The 16,825-nt window shown below is 39.4% G+C and overlaps 1 protein-coding gene across 1 annotated transcript in view; it reads left to right on the top strand.

Annotated features, from left to right (window-relative positions):
- Window positions 1–16,825, top strand: part of PPEF1 (protein phosphatase with EF-hand domain 1) — a 209,004-nt gene that overhangs the window by 44,386 nt on the left and 147,793 nt on the right. The window contains exons 8-9 of the mRNA XM_053705264.1: window positions 8,262–8,298; window positions 10,244–10,393. Of these exons, the coding sequence (XP_053561239.1) occupies window positions 8,262–8,298; window positions 10,244–10,393 (187 nt within the window). The remainder of the gene's footprint in view (window positions 1–8,261; window positions 8,299–10,243; window positions 10,394–16,825) is intronic.

The raw sequence follows: 16,825 nt of genomic DNA, 5'->3' as shown, positions 1-16,825 counted from the left end.
CTAAGTAAATGATTATTGCTTGCTAGTTTGCATTACAAAGCACATGAAAATGGTATGGAAATAAATTAAGTTCTATATAGACCTAATACATAGGAGACAAAGGTTTATAAGTAAAGGGACATGAAACCCCACATGTTTGTCTTCATGATTCAGACAGAACATATCATTTTAATCAACTTACCAATTTACTTTTACCACTAAATGTGCTTCATTGTCTTGCAGGGCCGGCTCAACCATGGGATCAAGTGGGTCCAATGGACCCAGGCAGCACTTGACAAGGGGCAGCACTTCAGTGACTAAGTCAGTCACTGTCAGACACAGAGCACTCCTGTCCTCTGTCTCTGTGGGGGAAATCACAGGCTCCCAGCAGCATAACCTCATCATGCACAAAGACACAGTACTGGTCAGGGGTGACATTCAAGTGGGACATGTTAAATTGTGCATTAGAATTAGTTGCATGCAGGTAGGCAGGCTTAGTAAGGTCAGTTGTCAGGCCTAGTAGATTGATATGCTAATCAGTAATGTTACTAGTGGGGGGGCATCATTTCATTCTCGGACCCAGGCAGTACAATATCTTCAGTCGGCCTTGCTTTGTTGATATATAGATTTAAAGATGCAGCTATGCATTCCTGGGAACTAGCTAAACATAGGTCAGCCAACAACAAGATGCATATATGTGCAGCCACCAATCAGCAACTAGTTCCCAGTAGTGCATTGCAGAACCTGAGTCTACTTAGGTATGCTTTTTTATAAAGGATACACAGAAAACAAAGCAAATAAGATAATAATAAAAGTAATTTGGAAAGTTGTTTAAAATTGCATGTTCTATCTGAATCATATTTTATTTTTGACATCACTGTCCCATTAATGAAAACAGGTTTTGTTGAAAGATTAAAGGTATATATATTTATGCGTACTACCTGAGCTGATTTTTTGTGCTCTATTGGCTTAGCGCTCAAGCCTTATCAGCCATTAATTTTAGTGCAAACCCCTATAGAACTCTATTTTGTAAGGGAAATAACTGACCTGCGCAGTGTTAATTGTGCTCCAGCGATGCTAACACACCTTAGTGCTTGCCTTTGTGCACTCTACTTGTTATCTAGCCAAGTATATACTACGATCACCATTCAAAAAAGGAAGAGTGTGTAGTGACAAATATTCTCTAACTAAAAGAAAGGGAATTTATCAGCACTCTTTTTTTTCAAGTGCAAATAAATATTAACTTTATTGCAAAGCGTTTACTTTCAACTTATAATACGCAAGCTACTTCTGATGAAAGCAAACACCCGCAATAAACCCCTTATCGCTTGTGCAAACCAGTTAGTGCACCACTCCTAATCTAGACCTAAGGGGTTATATAGTTGAGGGAACTCAAAGCTCAACATAACTTCCATTAAAAAGGGGGCAAAATTCAGCTCCTCGTTTAACTCTTTCAGCTTCAAGGCATTAAAGTTATTGACCAATTTGCATTCAGTTTGTGACAACTTTTGATCTAAATTTTCTCCTCTATTTCTCCAACATTGGTGTGTCCGGTCCACGGCGTCATCCTTACTTGTGGGAATATCTCTTCCCCAACAGGAAATGGCAAAGAGTCCCAGCAAAGCTGGCCATATAGTCCCTCCTAGGCTCCGCCCACCCCAGTCATTCTCTTTGCCATTGCACAGGCAACATCTCCACGGAGATGGTTAAGAGTATGTGGTGTTTAAATGTAGTTTTTTTATTCTACTATCAAGAGTTTGTTATTTTAAAATAGTGCTGGTATGTGCTATTTACTCTGAAACAGAAAAAGATGAAGATTTCTGTTTGTGAGAGGAAGATGATTTTAGCAGACAGTAACTAAAATCGATTGCTGTTTCCACATAGGACTGTTGAGATGAAGTAACTTCAGTTGGGGGAAACAGTTAGCAGACTTTTCTGCTTAAGGTATGACTAGCCATATTTCTAACAAGACTGTGTAATGCTGGAAGGCTGTCATTTCCCCTCATGGGGACCGGTAAGCCATTTTCTTAGTTTCAAACAGAATAAAGGGCTTAATATGGGCTATAAAACTGGTAGACACTTTTATGGGCTAAATCGATTGCTTTATTTGGACATTTTATACATGTTAATGCTGATAATTCACACTTATAAACTTGGGGAACGTTTTTTAACGTCAGGCACTATGTTAGACACCTTTTCCAGTCAGGAAGGGCCTTCCCAGTTGTAGGCTGAGCCTCATTTTCGCGCCATTATTGCGCAGTTGTTTTTGAGAGCAAGACATGCAGATGCATGTGTGAGGACCTGAAAATAGTTGGAAAAGTTTCTAGAAGGCGTCATTTGGTATCGTATTCCCCTCTGGGCTTGGTTAGGTCACAGCAAAGACTGTAGCTGGGACTGTATAGGGGTTAATTTTGTAAACGGCTTATTTTGAGGGTTAAAGCTCTGAAAATTGGTGTGCAATACTTTTAATGCTTTAAGACACTGTGGTGAAATTTTTCTAAATTTTGAACAATTCCTTCATACTTTTTCACATATTCAGTAATAAAGTGTACTCTGTTTAAAATTTAAAGTGACAGTAACGGTTTTGTTTTAAAACGGTTTTTGTGCTTTATTGACAAGTTTAAGCCTGTTTAACATGTCTGTGCCTTCGGATAAGCTATGTTCTATATGTATGAAAGCCAATGTGTCTCCCCATTCAAAATTGTGTGATAATTGTGCAATAGCGTCCAAACAAAGTAAGGACAGTACTGCCACAGATAATGAAATTGCCCAAGATGATTCCTCAGATGAGGGGAGTAGACATGATACTACATCATCTCCTACTGTGTCTACACCAGTTTTGCCCACACAGGAGGCCCCTAGTACATCTAGCGCGCCAATGCTTATTACAATTGACGGCTGTAATAGATAACTCCATAGCAAATATTTTATCCAAAATGCCTGCATATCAGAGAAAGCGCGATTGCTCTGTTTTAAACACTGAAGAGCAGGAGGGCGCTGATGATAATTGTTCTGTCATACCCTCACACCAATCTGAAGTGGCCATGAGGGAGGTTTTGTCAGATGGGGAAATTTCAGATTCAGGAAAAATTTCTCAACAAGCTGAACCTGATGTTGTGACATTTAAATTTAAATTAGAACATCTCCGCGCACTGCTTAAGGAGGTGTTATCTACTCTGGATGATTGTGACAACTTGGTCATTCCAGAGAAATTATGCAAGATGGACAAGTTTCTAGAGGTTCCGGTGCACCCCGACGCTTTTCCTATACCCAAGCGGGTGGCGAACATAGTGAATAAGGAGTGGGAGAAGCCCGGCATACCTTTTGTTCTCCCCCCTATATTTAAGAAATTATTTCCTATGGTCGACCCCAGAAAGGACTTATGGCAGACAGTCCCTAAGGTCGAGGGGGCAGTTTCTACTCTAAACAAGTGAACTACTATTCCTATCGAGGATAGTTGTGCTTTCAAAGATCCTATGGATAAAAAATTAGAAGGTTTGCTTAAAAAGATTTTTGTACAGCAAGGTTACCTCCTACAACCCATTTCGTGCATTGTTCCTGTCACTACAGCAGCGTGGTTCTGGTTCGAGGAACTAGAAAAGTCGCTCAGTAGAGAGACTCCATATGAGGAGGTTATGGACAGAGTTCACGCACTTAAGTTGGCTAACTCCTTTATTTTGGATGCCGCTTTGCAATTAGCTAGATTAGCGGCGAAAAATTCAGGGTTTGCAATTGTGGCGCGCAGAGCGCTTTGGCTAAAGTCTTGGTCAGCGGATGTATCATCCAAGACAAAATTGCTTAACATCCCTTTCAAAGGTAAAACTCTCTTTGGGCCAGAATTGAAAGAGATTATCTCAGACATCACTGGGGGAAAGGGCCACGCCCTTCCACAAGATAGGCCTTTCAAGGCCAAGAATAAGTCTAATTTTCGTTCCTTTCGCAATTTCAGGAGCGGACGGCCTCTAATTCTGCATCCTCTAAGCAAGAGGGTAATGCCTCACAGCCCAAACCAGCCTGGAAACCTATGCAAGGCTGGAACAAGGGTAAGCAGGCCAAAAAGCCTGCTGCTGCTAACAAAACAGCATGAAGGAGTAGCCCCCGATCCGGGACCGGATCTAGTAGGGGGCAGACTCTCTCACTTTGCTCAGGCTTGGGCAAGAGATGTTCAGGATCCCTGGGCACTAGAAATAGTTTCTCAGGGTTATCTTCTGGAATTCAGTCTCACTTATCCTTAAACCAAATAAAGAGACAGGCGTTCTTACATTGTGTAGAAGACCTGTTAAAGATGGGAGTAATACACCCTGTTCCAAGGACGGAACAAGGAATGGGATTTTACTCAAATCTGTTCGTAGTTCCCAAAAAAGAGGGAACCTTCAGACCAATTCTGGATTTAAAGATCCTAAACAAATTTCTCAGGGTACCATCGTTCAAAATGGAAACCATTCGAACGATTCTACCCACTATCCAGGAAGGTCAATTTATGACTACCGTGGATCTAAAGGATGCGTACCTACATATTCCTATCCACAAAGAACATCATCAGTTCCTAAGGTTCGCCTTTCTGGACAAACATTACCAGTTTGTGGCCCTCCCATTCTGGTTAGCCACTGCTCCAAGGATTTTCACAAAGGTACTTGGGTCCCTTCTAGCGGTTTTAAGACCGAGGGGCATTGCAGTAGTACCGTACTTGGACGACATTCTAATACAAGCGTCGTCCCTTTCAAAAGCAAAGGCTCATACAGACATCGTTCTGGCCTTTCTCAGATCTCACGGATGGAAGGTGAACATAGAAAAAAGTTCTCTGTCTCCGTCAACAAGAGTTCCCTTCTTGGGAACAATAATAGATTCCTTAGAAATGAGGATTTTTCTGACAGATGTCAGAAAGTCAAAACTTCTAAGCGCTTGTCAAGTTCTTCACTCTGTTCCACGTCCTTCCATAGCTCAGTGCATGGAAGTAGTAGGGTTGATGGTTGCAGCAATGGACATTGTTCCTTTTGCGCAAATTCATCTAAGACCATTACAACTGTGCATGCTCAAACAGTGGAATGGGGACTATACAGACTTGTCTCCAGTGATCCAAGTAGATCAGAAGACCAGAGATTCACTCCATTGGTGGCTGACCCTGGACCATCTATCCCAGGGGATGAGCTTCCGCAGACCAGAGTGGGTCATTGTCACGACCGACGCCAGCCTAGTGGGTTGGGGCGCGGCCTGGGATCCCCTGAAAGCTCAGGGACTATGGTCTCGGGAAGAGTCTCTTCTCCCGATAAACATTCTGGAACTAAGAGCGATATTCAATGCTCTAAGGGCTTGGCCTCAGCTTGCAAAGGCCAGATTCATAAGATTCCAATCAGACAACATGACGACTGTTGCGTATATCAATCATCAGGGGGGAACAAGGAGTTCCTTAGCGATGAAAGAAGTGACCAAAATAATACAATGGGCAGAGGATCACTCCTGCCATCTATCTGTGATCCACATCCCAGGTGTAGAAAACTGGGAAGCGGATTATCTGAGTCGTCAGACATTCCATCCGGGGGAGTGGGAACTCCACCCGGAGATCTTTGCCCAGTTGACTCAATTATGGGGCATTCGAGACATGGATCTGATGGCGTCTCGTCAGAACTTCAAGGTTCCTTTCTACGGGTCCAGATCCAGGGATCCCAAGGCGACTCTAGTGGATGCACTAGTAGCACCTTGGTCCTTCAACCTAGCTTATGTGTTTCCACCGTTTCCTGTCATTCCCAGGCTGGTAGCCAGGATCAAACAGGAGAGGGCCTCGGTGATCTTGATAGCTCCTGCGTGGCCACGCAGGACTTGGTATGCAGACCTGGTGAATATGTCATCGGTTCCACCATGGAAGCTACCTTTGAGACAGGACCTTCTTGTTCAGGGTCCATTCAAACATCCAAATCTGGTCTCCCTCCAGCTGACGGCTTGGAGATTGAACGCTTGATTCTATCAAAACGTGGGTTTTCAGATTCTGTGATAGATACTCTGGTGTAGGCCAGAAAACCAGTGACTAGAAAAATTTACCATAAAATATGGAAAAGATATATCTGTTGGTGTGAATCCAAGGGATTCCCATGGCATAAGATAAAAATTCCTAAGATTCTTTCCTTTCTGCAGGAAGGTTTGGATAAAGGATTATCTGCGAGTTCTCTAAAAGGACAGATTTCTGCTTTATCTGTCTTACTACACAAACGACTGGCAGCTGTGCCAGATGTTCAAGCATTTGTTCAGGCTCTGGTTAGAATCAAGCCTGTTTACAGACCTTTGACTCCTCCCTGGAGTCTAAATCTAGTTCTTTCAGTTCTTCAAGGGGTTCCGTTTGAACCTCTACATTCCATAGATATTAAGTTATTATCTTGGAAAGTCTTGTTTTTGGTTGCTATTTCTTCTGCTAGAAGAGTTTCAGAGTTATCTGCTCTGCAGTGTACTCCGCCCTATCTGGTGTTCCATTCAGATAAGGTTGTTTTGCGTACTAAGCCTGGTTTTCTTCCAAAGGTTGTTTCCAACAAGAATATTAACCAGGAGATAGTTGTACCTTCTTTGTGTCCGAATCCAGTTTCAAAGAAGGAACGTTTGCTACACAATTTAGATGTAGTCCGTGCTCTAAAATTCTACTTAGCAGCTACAAAAGAGTTCAGAAAAACATCTTCTCTGTTTGTCGTCTATTCTGGTAAAAGGAGAGGTCAAAAAACAACTTCTACCTCTCTTTCCTTTTGGCTTAAAAGCATCATCCGATTGGCTTATGAGACTGCCGGACGGCAGCCTCCTGGAAGAATAACAGCTCACTCCACTAGGGCTGTGGCTTCCACATGGGCCTTCAAGAACGAGGCTTCTGTTGATCAGATATGTAAGGCAGCGACTTGGTCTTCACTGCACACTTTTGCCAAATTTTACAAATTTGATACTTTTGCTTCTTCGGAGGCTATTTTTGGGAGAAAGGTTTTGCAAGCCGTGGTGCCTTCTGTTTAGGTAACCTGATTTGCTCCCTCACTTCATCCGTGTCCTAAAGCTTTGGTATTGGTTCCCACAAGTAAGGATGACGCCGTGGACCGGACACACCAATGTTGGAGAAAACAGAATTTATGCTTACCTGATAAATTACTTTCTCCAACGGTGTGTCCGGTCCACGGCCCGCCCTGGTTTTTTAATCAGGTCTGATGAATTATTTTCTCTAACTACAGTCACCACGGTACCATATGGTTTCTCCTATATTTTTCCTCCTGTCCGTCGGTCGAATGACTGGGGTGGGCGGAGCCTAGGAGGGACTATATGGCCAGATTTGTTGGGACTCTTTGTCATTTCCTGTTGGGGAAGAGATATTCCCACAAGTAAGGATGACGCCGTGGACCGGACACACCGTTGGAGAAAGTAATTTATCAGGTAAGCATAAATTCTGTTTTTATAGATCCACCAATTCCAAACCTCTAAAATTTAAAAGGTTTTGACCACTGCCATGATGATCAAAAAAATGTCTCGCTACATTGCTTGTTTTTATGCAAAGATTCATAATGCACCTTTCATGTTCTTTAATTCTATCTCGTAATTCCATATAGGTCTTTCCTACATAGTACATCTGACAGTCACAATAAACCATATATACTACTCCTTCACTTTTGCAAGTTATATGGCCCTTTACTCTGTGTTACTGTTTACCACCATATTTATCCCAAAAAATATTACCAACCATCATGATTTTGCAAAATGAACAATAGCTACATTTACTCTAAAGTCACTAATCTGCACATAACTGTGCTCTAGGGGGCGCTAACATATATTATTTGTTATACTGACAGGATACTTATAGTTTTATATTCAATGAACACAACAGAATATTCCAGTAATAATACCATGCAACATCAGGTCCACTAAACTTTTTTTTTATATTACTTATATTTTACAGAATACCCAGATCCTCACAGGCCTATGTCTTATTTGGACAAATACACCCAAATCAAAATATTTTTCCTACAAATACACCCAAGCCGACATACACCCTGTGTATTTAGAATAGGTACACTGACTATCTTTTATTGGTTTATATATCTCATCTACATACAGTTTTCTTTATAGTGTCCTAGGAGTATTGTTTAAAATAAGGAGTATCTTATATTTTAAACAGAGAAGAAGGGATGATTCAACCCACAAGGTAGACTTGTTTTAGTGTTAGTATATATAAAGAAGCCTTGTAAGCTGCTGACTGACTAATAGAGTATTAGACATGATTGTTAGAACCATAATAAAATGCATAATTTTTTTTATTTATTTTTTAGGTATGGCTTTACCAAAGAGGTCATGCAAAAATATAAGGTATGCTCATTTACCAATGTTTAGTAGAATATTATTTGGCGTCAAAGCTTGTTAACTTGTAGATCTTATATGAGATTTGTTGACTTTCTCACATTCCTCTTTCCATACTTGATTACATTATTGAAATAATTTTTTTTTGTTATGAATGAGACAATAAGACACCTGTGCCGACAGCTGGAGGGAGGCCTACAGCTAGGCCTTTTGCTGGATGGTATACCAGGTAGAGAGTTGGATTACAATCCTGACACATATTTATTCCAGCAAAACCAGTAGATGCCTTTAAGAATTCCAGCTCATCCATGATATGCGTTGTCAATTTGCCTACAAAACTGTGTTTTATTATCCCTGCCTTGACTCAGTGGTAATCTCATCACCAGTCACAAAGACAAGAGTTTTAGTACTATTTATCAATACTTCAAGATATACAAACAACATATTTCTAAAAAAAAAATATTTTAAGTCATATGAATCATCAAGTTCAGAAACTTAAAGGGAGAGTAAAGTCAAAACTAAACATTCATAATTCAGATACAATATGTAATTTTAAACAACTTTACAATGTACTTCTGTCATCTGATTTGCTTTGTTCTCTTTGTATCCTTTGTTGAAGGAGGAGCAATGTACTACTGGGAGCAAGCTGAACATATTGGTTGAGTTAAAGGGACAGTCAACACCAGAATTCTTGATGTTTAACGTATAGATAAACCCTTTATTACCCATTCCCCAGTTTTGCATAACCAACACAGTTATAATAATATACTTTTTACCTCTGTAATTACCTTGTATCTAAGCCTCTGCAAACTGCCCCCTTATTTCAGTTCTTTTGACAGACTTGCATTTTAGCCATTCAGTGCTTACTCCTAGTTAACTTCACGTGCGTGAACTCAATGTTATCTATATGACACACATGAACTAACGCCCTCTATTGGTGAAAAACTGTAAAATTGCATTCACGTTAGAGGCGGTCTTCAAGATCTAAGAAATTAGCATATGAGCCTACTTAGGTTTAGCTTTCAACTAAGAATACCAAGAGAAAAGGAAAAATTGGTGATAAAAGTAAATTGGAAAGTTGTTTAAAATTACATGCCCTATTTAAAACCTGAAAGTTTATTTTGGACTTGACTGTCCCTTTAATAACAAGAGGCAAATATGTGCAGCCACCAATAAGCAGCTAGCTCCCAGTAGTGCATTAGTGTTCCTGGACCTACCTAGGTATGCTTTTCACCAAAAGGATATCAAGAGAATAAAGCAAATTAGATATAATAAGTAAAGTGGAAAGTTGTTACCTCATGAAAGAAAAAAATTGGACTTCATGTCACACTTCTTCTAGGCTGGCGAGGGTTACTAATTAATTTATACCACTATAATTTGCAATAGCATAAATCATGACAAATACCATGAGCCATGGCTCATAATGTTATGTTACTTCTGGTTCTCTTCTCAGATCATTCTACAGATTATATATATATATATATATATATATTCACACACACAGTATATACATATATATATATATATATATATATATATATATATATATATATATATATATATATACACACAAACTTCATCTCTGAATAATAAATGTTTGACTGGTTCCTCAATGTTCCATTGGGCTTCTTTGTTTCATATATATGTATTATCCCTTATCCTGTACAGATAATGATGTCTAATGTAGGGTATTCTCAAATATGAGACATACTTTATAATGCTAGCGGTAAATAAATGTACGAATAGTCGTATAGCTCCAGTTCGTATAGCTCCAGTTCGTAGAGTATATTTTTAAATAAATAGACTGTGTGAATGGTTCTGAAGAAATACTTATTTTGATGTTAAAATCTAATGTTGTTCTAAAGCTATTTTTATTCTATTTACATCTCTTAAACAACAATAAATAGAAAATCAGTTTTAGTCATTTATTTAGTAAGTGCACTTTGTTTCTCAGGCACATGGCCAAAAAATTCTGCACGTTTTGGAGGAAATATATAGCCAGCTACCGCTAGCTACTATTATTGACAACAAGATACTAATTTTACATGGAGGGATTGCAGACACAACAGACTTGGATATCTTGGCATCATTTGAGAGAAGTAAGGTGAGAAAATAGTATATTGTAACTTAGCAATATAATTACATTTTGCAAATATATTTTTTTGGGCGTAAAATAACACTCTATTTATTAAACTCACAGTTCCTGTACATCATTTTGTATAATGTTTTTTTAGTGTTCCTCAAAATTCTTTATTTTCATTTCATTACAATAGCTAATTAATTCCTATACAATTTTGTTCATATTTTTGCATAGCTGGCAGTGTTTTAAGTCCATTGTGGCCTCAGTTATATCTATAGGAAAAAAAATAATAATCTTGAAAGCTTATATTTAAATTTTACTCACTTAGCTCTGCATCTAAATATGGTATTTTTTAAATTTGTTACAGATAATTAAAAATACAGATGTTTATTCCCTGTTTTACACAATTTTGTTTTCCTTCCGGGTTCTGCCCCTGACCACTTATAGAACCGTAAGAGCTACTGTTGTTAGCCAGTGATCTAATAGTAACTTTTTTTCAGGCAAAAATATTTTAACGTATAATAATAATAATAATAGTAATGTTTTATCTACAGGATAGAAAATCTGTGAATGTATTATCCCATTAACAAGGCATCTGAACTGAACAATGAAACAGTTTGTAACTATAAATGCTAAAACATACCATTCAAGGTTTGATCTTTTCTTTGATGTGGTTTAATTCATCCACATTCAGTGTTATCTTACTTCATCCTCTTATTATTGGCCCATATTTTAATCCATTACAAATTATTTTCAGTATCAATGCCATTTCAATTCATTAGAAGACCTGGTTACTGCATGGTTTTCAAGTATCTTTGCATTGTGTAAACTCACAAGACACGATTTAAACTATTTTTGTATGATTTTTTTTAACTTTATTTTTCAACACCCAAGACCTCTTTAAAACCCATTTTTACTCATTTATGATGTACAATCTGTATGAACAGCAACGTCCTTTAAAAGTCTCAGGAAAACTTCTTTAAAAAACCTGTAGAAATATTTAGTATTATATATATATATATATATATACAGCGTTATTTTTGTTTCAGACTGTGACTTCTAGTACCATGAACAGTTTGGATTTATTTTGTACCAGCTGTTACAATAAGTGCATCTACTGCAGGTGTGTCAGTCCTGGGGCTGCAAACAGGCCAATATTTCACTTTACTTGGCTGTACATCATATTTATCAAGGTGACTGAAGTAAATTAACTCATTAATGTTCATATAGACTTGTCCTAAAATGATGATTGTGTGTGTGGATCTAAAGAATCCCTGATCTACAGTTTGTGATCTTATACCGACAAGGTGTAAAAAAGCAGAGTTCTGTTAGCTGGATATAAATGTTTATTATGTGTCATCACTGTAAGAAACTAAAGAAATTATAGAAATGAAATGCAAATAAACGTTTTTGAAGCCATTGTGTAGCCCTTCAGTATTAATGAGTTATAGGCCTCTAGTTATCAAGCTGTCAACCGCAAATACGCTGGAATTCCACAGCGTATTTGTGGCGAGGCTGATTCGCCTTAGTTATCAAAGGCTAGAGACCGGCAAAAGTAGAATATAGTGACGTAAGCTATGATCCGCCGGTCTCAGTCCGACACAGATCGATTCTTACGTCACTACTGACTACTTTTGGTAGTTATCAAATACCTACCAGGTACGCTCGCCACTATTCCGGCCCAGCGTACCTGGTTTTCAATCCGCCGCCCTGGAGGTGGCAGATGCCATAGGAATCAATGGGAGTCTGACAGCAGCGAGAGCTCATGTTCGCTGCTGCCTGATATCCCACTGATTCCTATGGAAATGACTGCACCTAACACTCTAACATGTACCCCGAGTCTAAACACCCCTAATCTGTCCCCCCTACACCACCTCGCTTACAGTATACTTATTAACCTCTAAACCGCCGCTCCCGGACCCCGCCGCAACTAAATAAACTAACTAGCCCCTAAACCACCGCTCCCGGAGCCCCCCGCACCTAAATAAAGTTATTACCCCCTAAACCGCCGCTCCCGGACCCCGCCGCAACTATAATAAATATATTAACCCCTAAACCACCGCTCCCGGACCCCGCCGCCACCTACATAATACCTATTGACCCCTAATCTGCCGTCCCCTATACCGCTGCCACCTATATTAAATTTATTAACCCGTATCCTGCCCCCCCTATACCGCTGCAACCTATATTAAACTTATTAAACCCTATCCTGCCCCCCCTACACCGCCGCCACTATATTAAACTTATTACCTAAACCTAAGTCTAACCCTAACCCTAACACCCCCATAACTTAAATATTATTTAAATAAATCTAAATAAAAATTAATATTATTAACTAAATTATTCCTATTTAAAAATAAATACTTACCTGTAAAATAAACACGGCTAGATTTAGAGTTCTGCGGCCAAAGGGGTGCGTTAGCTACGCATGCTTTTTTCCCCCCGCACCTTATAAATACCGCTGGTATTTAGAGTTCACAGAATGGCTGGGTGCTTACGGACGCGGCCAGCTTAAAAAACGTGCTCGTGCACGATTCCCCCATAGAAAACAATGGGGCTGTTTGAGCTGGAAAAAAACCTAACACCTGCAAAAAAGCCGCGTTCAGCTCCTAACGCAGCCCAATTGTTTCCTATGGGGAAACACTTCCTACGTCTGCACCTAACATTCTAACATGTACCCAGAGTCTAAACACCCCTAACCTTACACTTATTAACCCCTAATCTGCCGCCCCCACTGACCCCTGCATATTATTTTTAACCCCTAATCTGCCGCTCCGTACACCCCCGCCACCTACATTATCCCTATGTACCCCTAATCTGCTGCCCTAACATCGCCGACCCCTATATTATATTTATTAACCCCTAATCTGCCGCCCCCAACGTCGCCTCAACCTGACTACACTTATTAACCCCTAATCTGCCGACCGGACCTGAGCGCTACTATAATAAATGTATTAACCCCTAATCCACCTCACTCCCGCCTCAATAACCCTATAATAAATAGTATTAACCCCTAATCTGCCCTCCCTAACATTGCCGACACCTAACTTCAAGTATTAACCCCTAATCAGCCGACAGGAGCTCACCGCTACTATAAGAAATTTATTAACCCCTAAAGCTAAGTCTAACTTTAACCCTAACACCCCCCTAAATTAAATATAATTTAAATCTAACGAAATAAATTAACTCTTATTAAATAAATTATTCCTATTTAAAGCTAAATACTTACCTGTAAAATAAACCCTAATATAGCTACAATATAAATTATAATTATATTGTAGCTATTTTAGGATTAATATTTATTTTACAGGCAACTTTGTAATTATTTTAACCAGGTACAATAGCTATTAAATAGTTAATAACTATTTAATAGTTACCTAGTTAAAATAATTAGAAAATTACCTGTAAAATAAATCCTAACCTAAGTTACAATTAAACCTTACACTACACTATCAATAAATTAATTAAATAAAATACCTACAATTATCTACAATTAAACCTAACACTACACTATCAATAAATAAATTAAATACAATTCCTACAAATAAAAACAATTAAATAAACTAACTAAAGTACAAAAAATAAAAAAGAACTAAGTTACAAAAAATAAAAAAATATTTACAAACATTAGAAAAAAATTACAACAATTTTAAACTAATTACACCTACTCTAAGCCCCCTAATAAAATAACAAAGACCCCCAAAATAAAAAAATGCCCTACCCTATTCTAAATTAAAAAAGTTCAAAGCTCTTTTACCTTACCAGCCCTGAACAGGGCCCTTTGCGGGGCATGCCCCAAAGAATTCAGCTCTTTTGCCTGTAAAAAAAATACATACAATACCCCCCCAACATTACAACCCACCACCCACATACCCCTAATCTAACCCAAACCCCCATTAAATAAACCTAACACTAAGCCCCTGAAGATCTTCCTACCTTATCTTCACCATGCCAGGTTCACCGATCCGTCCTCGGAAGTCTTGATCCAAGCCCAAGCGGGGGGCTGAAGAGTGACTCCTCGGGCTGAAGTCTGGATCCAAGCGGCGGCTGAAGAAATCCATCATCGGGCTGAAGTCGGAAGTCCATCATCGGGATGAAGTCTTCTATCAAGCAGCATCTTCAATCTTCTTTCTTCCGGAGCGGAGCCATCTATTTCCCAGCCGTCGCGGATCCATCCTCTTCTAACGACGCCTACTAGCCGAATGACGGTTCCTTTAAATGACGTCATCCAAGATGGCGTCCGTCGAGTTCCGATTGGCTGATAGGATTCTATCAGCCAATCGGAATTAAGGTAGGAAAATTCTGATTGGCTGATGGAATCAGCCAATCAGATTCAAGTACGATCCGATTGGCTGATCCGATCAGCCAATCAGATTGAGCTCCCATTCTATTGGCTGTTCCGATCAGCCAATAGAATGCGAGCTCAATCTGATTGGCTGATTCCATCAGCCAATCAGAATTTTCCTACCTTAATTCCGATTGGCTGATAGAATCCTATCAGACAATCGGAATTCGACGGACGCCATCTTGGATGACGTCATTTAAAGGAACCGTCATTCGGCTAGTAGGCGTCGTTAGAAGAGGATGGATCCGCGTCGGCTGGGACGAAGATGGCTCCGCTCCGCTCCGGAAGAAAGAAGATTGAAGATGCTGCTTGATAGAAGACTTCATCCCGATGATGGACTTCCGACTTCAGCCCGATGATGGATTTCTTCAGCCGCCGCTTGGATCCAGACTTCAGCCCGAGGATGGACGTCACTCTTCAGCTCCCCGCTTGGGCTTGGATCAACACTTCCGAGGACGGATCGGTGAACCTGGCATGGTGAAGATAAGGTAGGAAGATCTTCAGGGGCTTAGTGTTAGGTTTATTTAAGGGGGGTTTGGGTTAGATTAGGGGTATGTGGGTGGTGGGTTGTAATGTTGGGGGGGGTATTGTATGTGTTTTTTTTACAGGCAAAAGAACTGAATTCTTTGGGGCATGCCCCGCAAAGGGCCCTGTTCAGGGCTGGTAAGGTAAAAGAGCTTTGAACTTTTTTAATTTAGAATAGAGTAGGGCATTTTTTTATTTTGGGGGGCTTTGTTATTCTATTAGAGGGCTTAGAGTAGGTGTAATTAGTTTAAAATTGTTGTAATATTTTTCTAATGTTTGTAAATATTTTTTTATTTTTTGTAACTTAGTTCTTTTTTATTTTTTGTACTTTAGTTAGTTTATTTCATTGTATTTATTTGTAGATATTGTATTTAATTTATTTATTGATAGTGTAGTGTTAGGTTTAATTGTAGATAATTGTAGGTATTTTATTTAATTAATTTATTGATAGTGTAGTGTTAGGTTTAATTGTAACTTAGGTTAGGATTTATTTTACAGGTAATTTTGTTATTATTTTAACTAGGTAGCTATTAAATAGTTCTTAACTATTTAATAGCTATTGTACCTGGTTAAAATAAATACAAAGTTACCTGTAAAATAAATATAAATCCTAAAATAGCTATAATATAATTATAATTTATATTGTAGCTATATTAGGGTTTATTTTACAGGTAAGTATTTAGCTTTAAATAGGAATAATTTATTTAATAAGAGTTAATTTATTTCGTTAGATTTAAATTATATTTAACTTAGGGGGGTGTTAGGGTTAGACTTAGCTTTAGGGGTTAATCCATTTATTACAGTAGCGGCGAGATTCGGTCGGCAGATTAGGGGTTAATAATTGAAGTTAGGTGTCGGCAATGTTAGGGAGGGCAGATTAGGGGTTAATACTATTTATTATAGGGTTATTGAGGCGGGAGTGAGGCGGATTAGGGGTTAATAACTTTATTATAGTAGCAGTGCGGTCCGCTCGGCAGATTAGGGGTTAATAAGTGGAGGCAGGTGGAGGCGACGTTGAGGGGGGCAGATTAGGGGTCAATAAATATAATATAGGGGTCGGCGGTGTTAGGCACAGCAGATTAGGGGTACATAGCTATAATGTAGGTGGCAGCGGTGTACGGAGCGGCAGATTAGGGGTTAATAATAATATGCAGGGGTCAGCGATAGCGGGGCGGCAGATTAGGGGTTAATAAATATAATATAGGGGTCGGCGGTGTTAGGGGCAGCAGATTAGGGGTTCATAGGGATAATGTAGGTGGCAGCGGTGTGCGGTCGGCAGATTAGGGGTTAAAAATTTTTAATAGAGTGGCGGCGATGTGGGGGGACCTTGGTTTAGGGGTACATAGGTAGTTTATGGGTGTTAATGTACTTTTGAGCACAGTAGTTAAGATCTTTATAAACCGGCGTTAGCCCAGAAAGCTCTTAACTACTGACTTTTTTCTGCGGCTGGAGTTTTGTCGTTAGATTTCTAACGCTCACTACAGCCACGACTCTAAATACCGGCGTTAGAAAGATCCCATTGAAAAGATAGGATACGCAATTGACGTAAGGGGATCTGCGGTATGGAAAAGTCGCGGCTGGAAAGT

Source organism: Bombina bombina, chromosome 3, assembly GCF_027579735.1.
Source record: "Bombina bombina isolate aBomBom1 chromosome 3, aBomBom1.pri, whole genome shotgun sequence".
Taxonomy (NCBI): Eukaryota; Metazoa; Chordata; class Amphibia; order Anura; family Bombinatoridae; genus Bombina; species Bombina bombina.
Note: the sequence above shows the minus strand (reverse complement) of the source record. Positions and strands in the feature narration are given on the sequence as shown.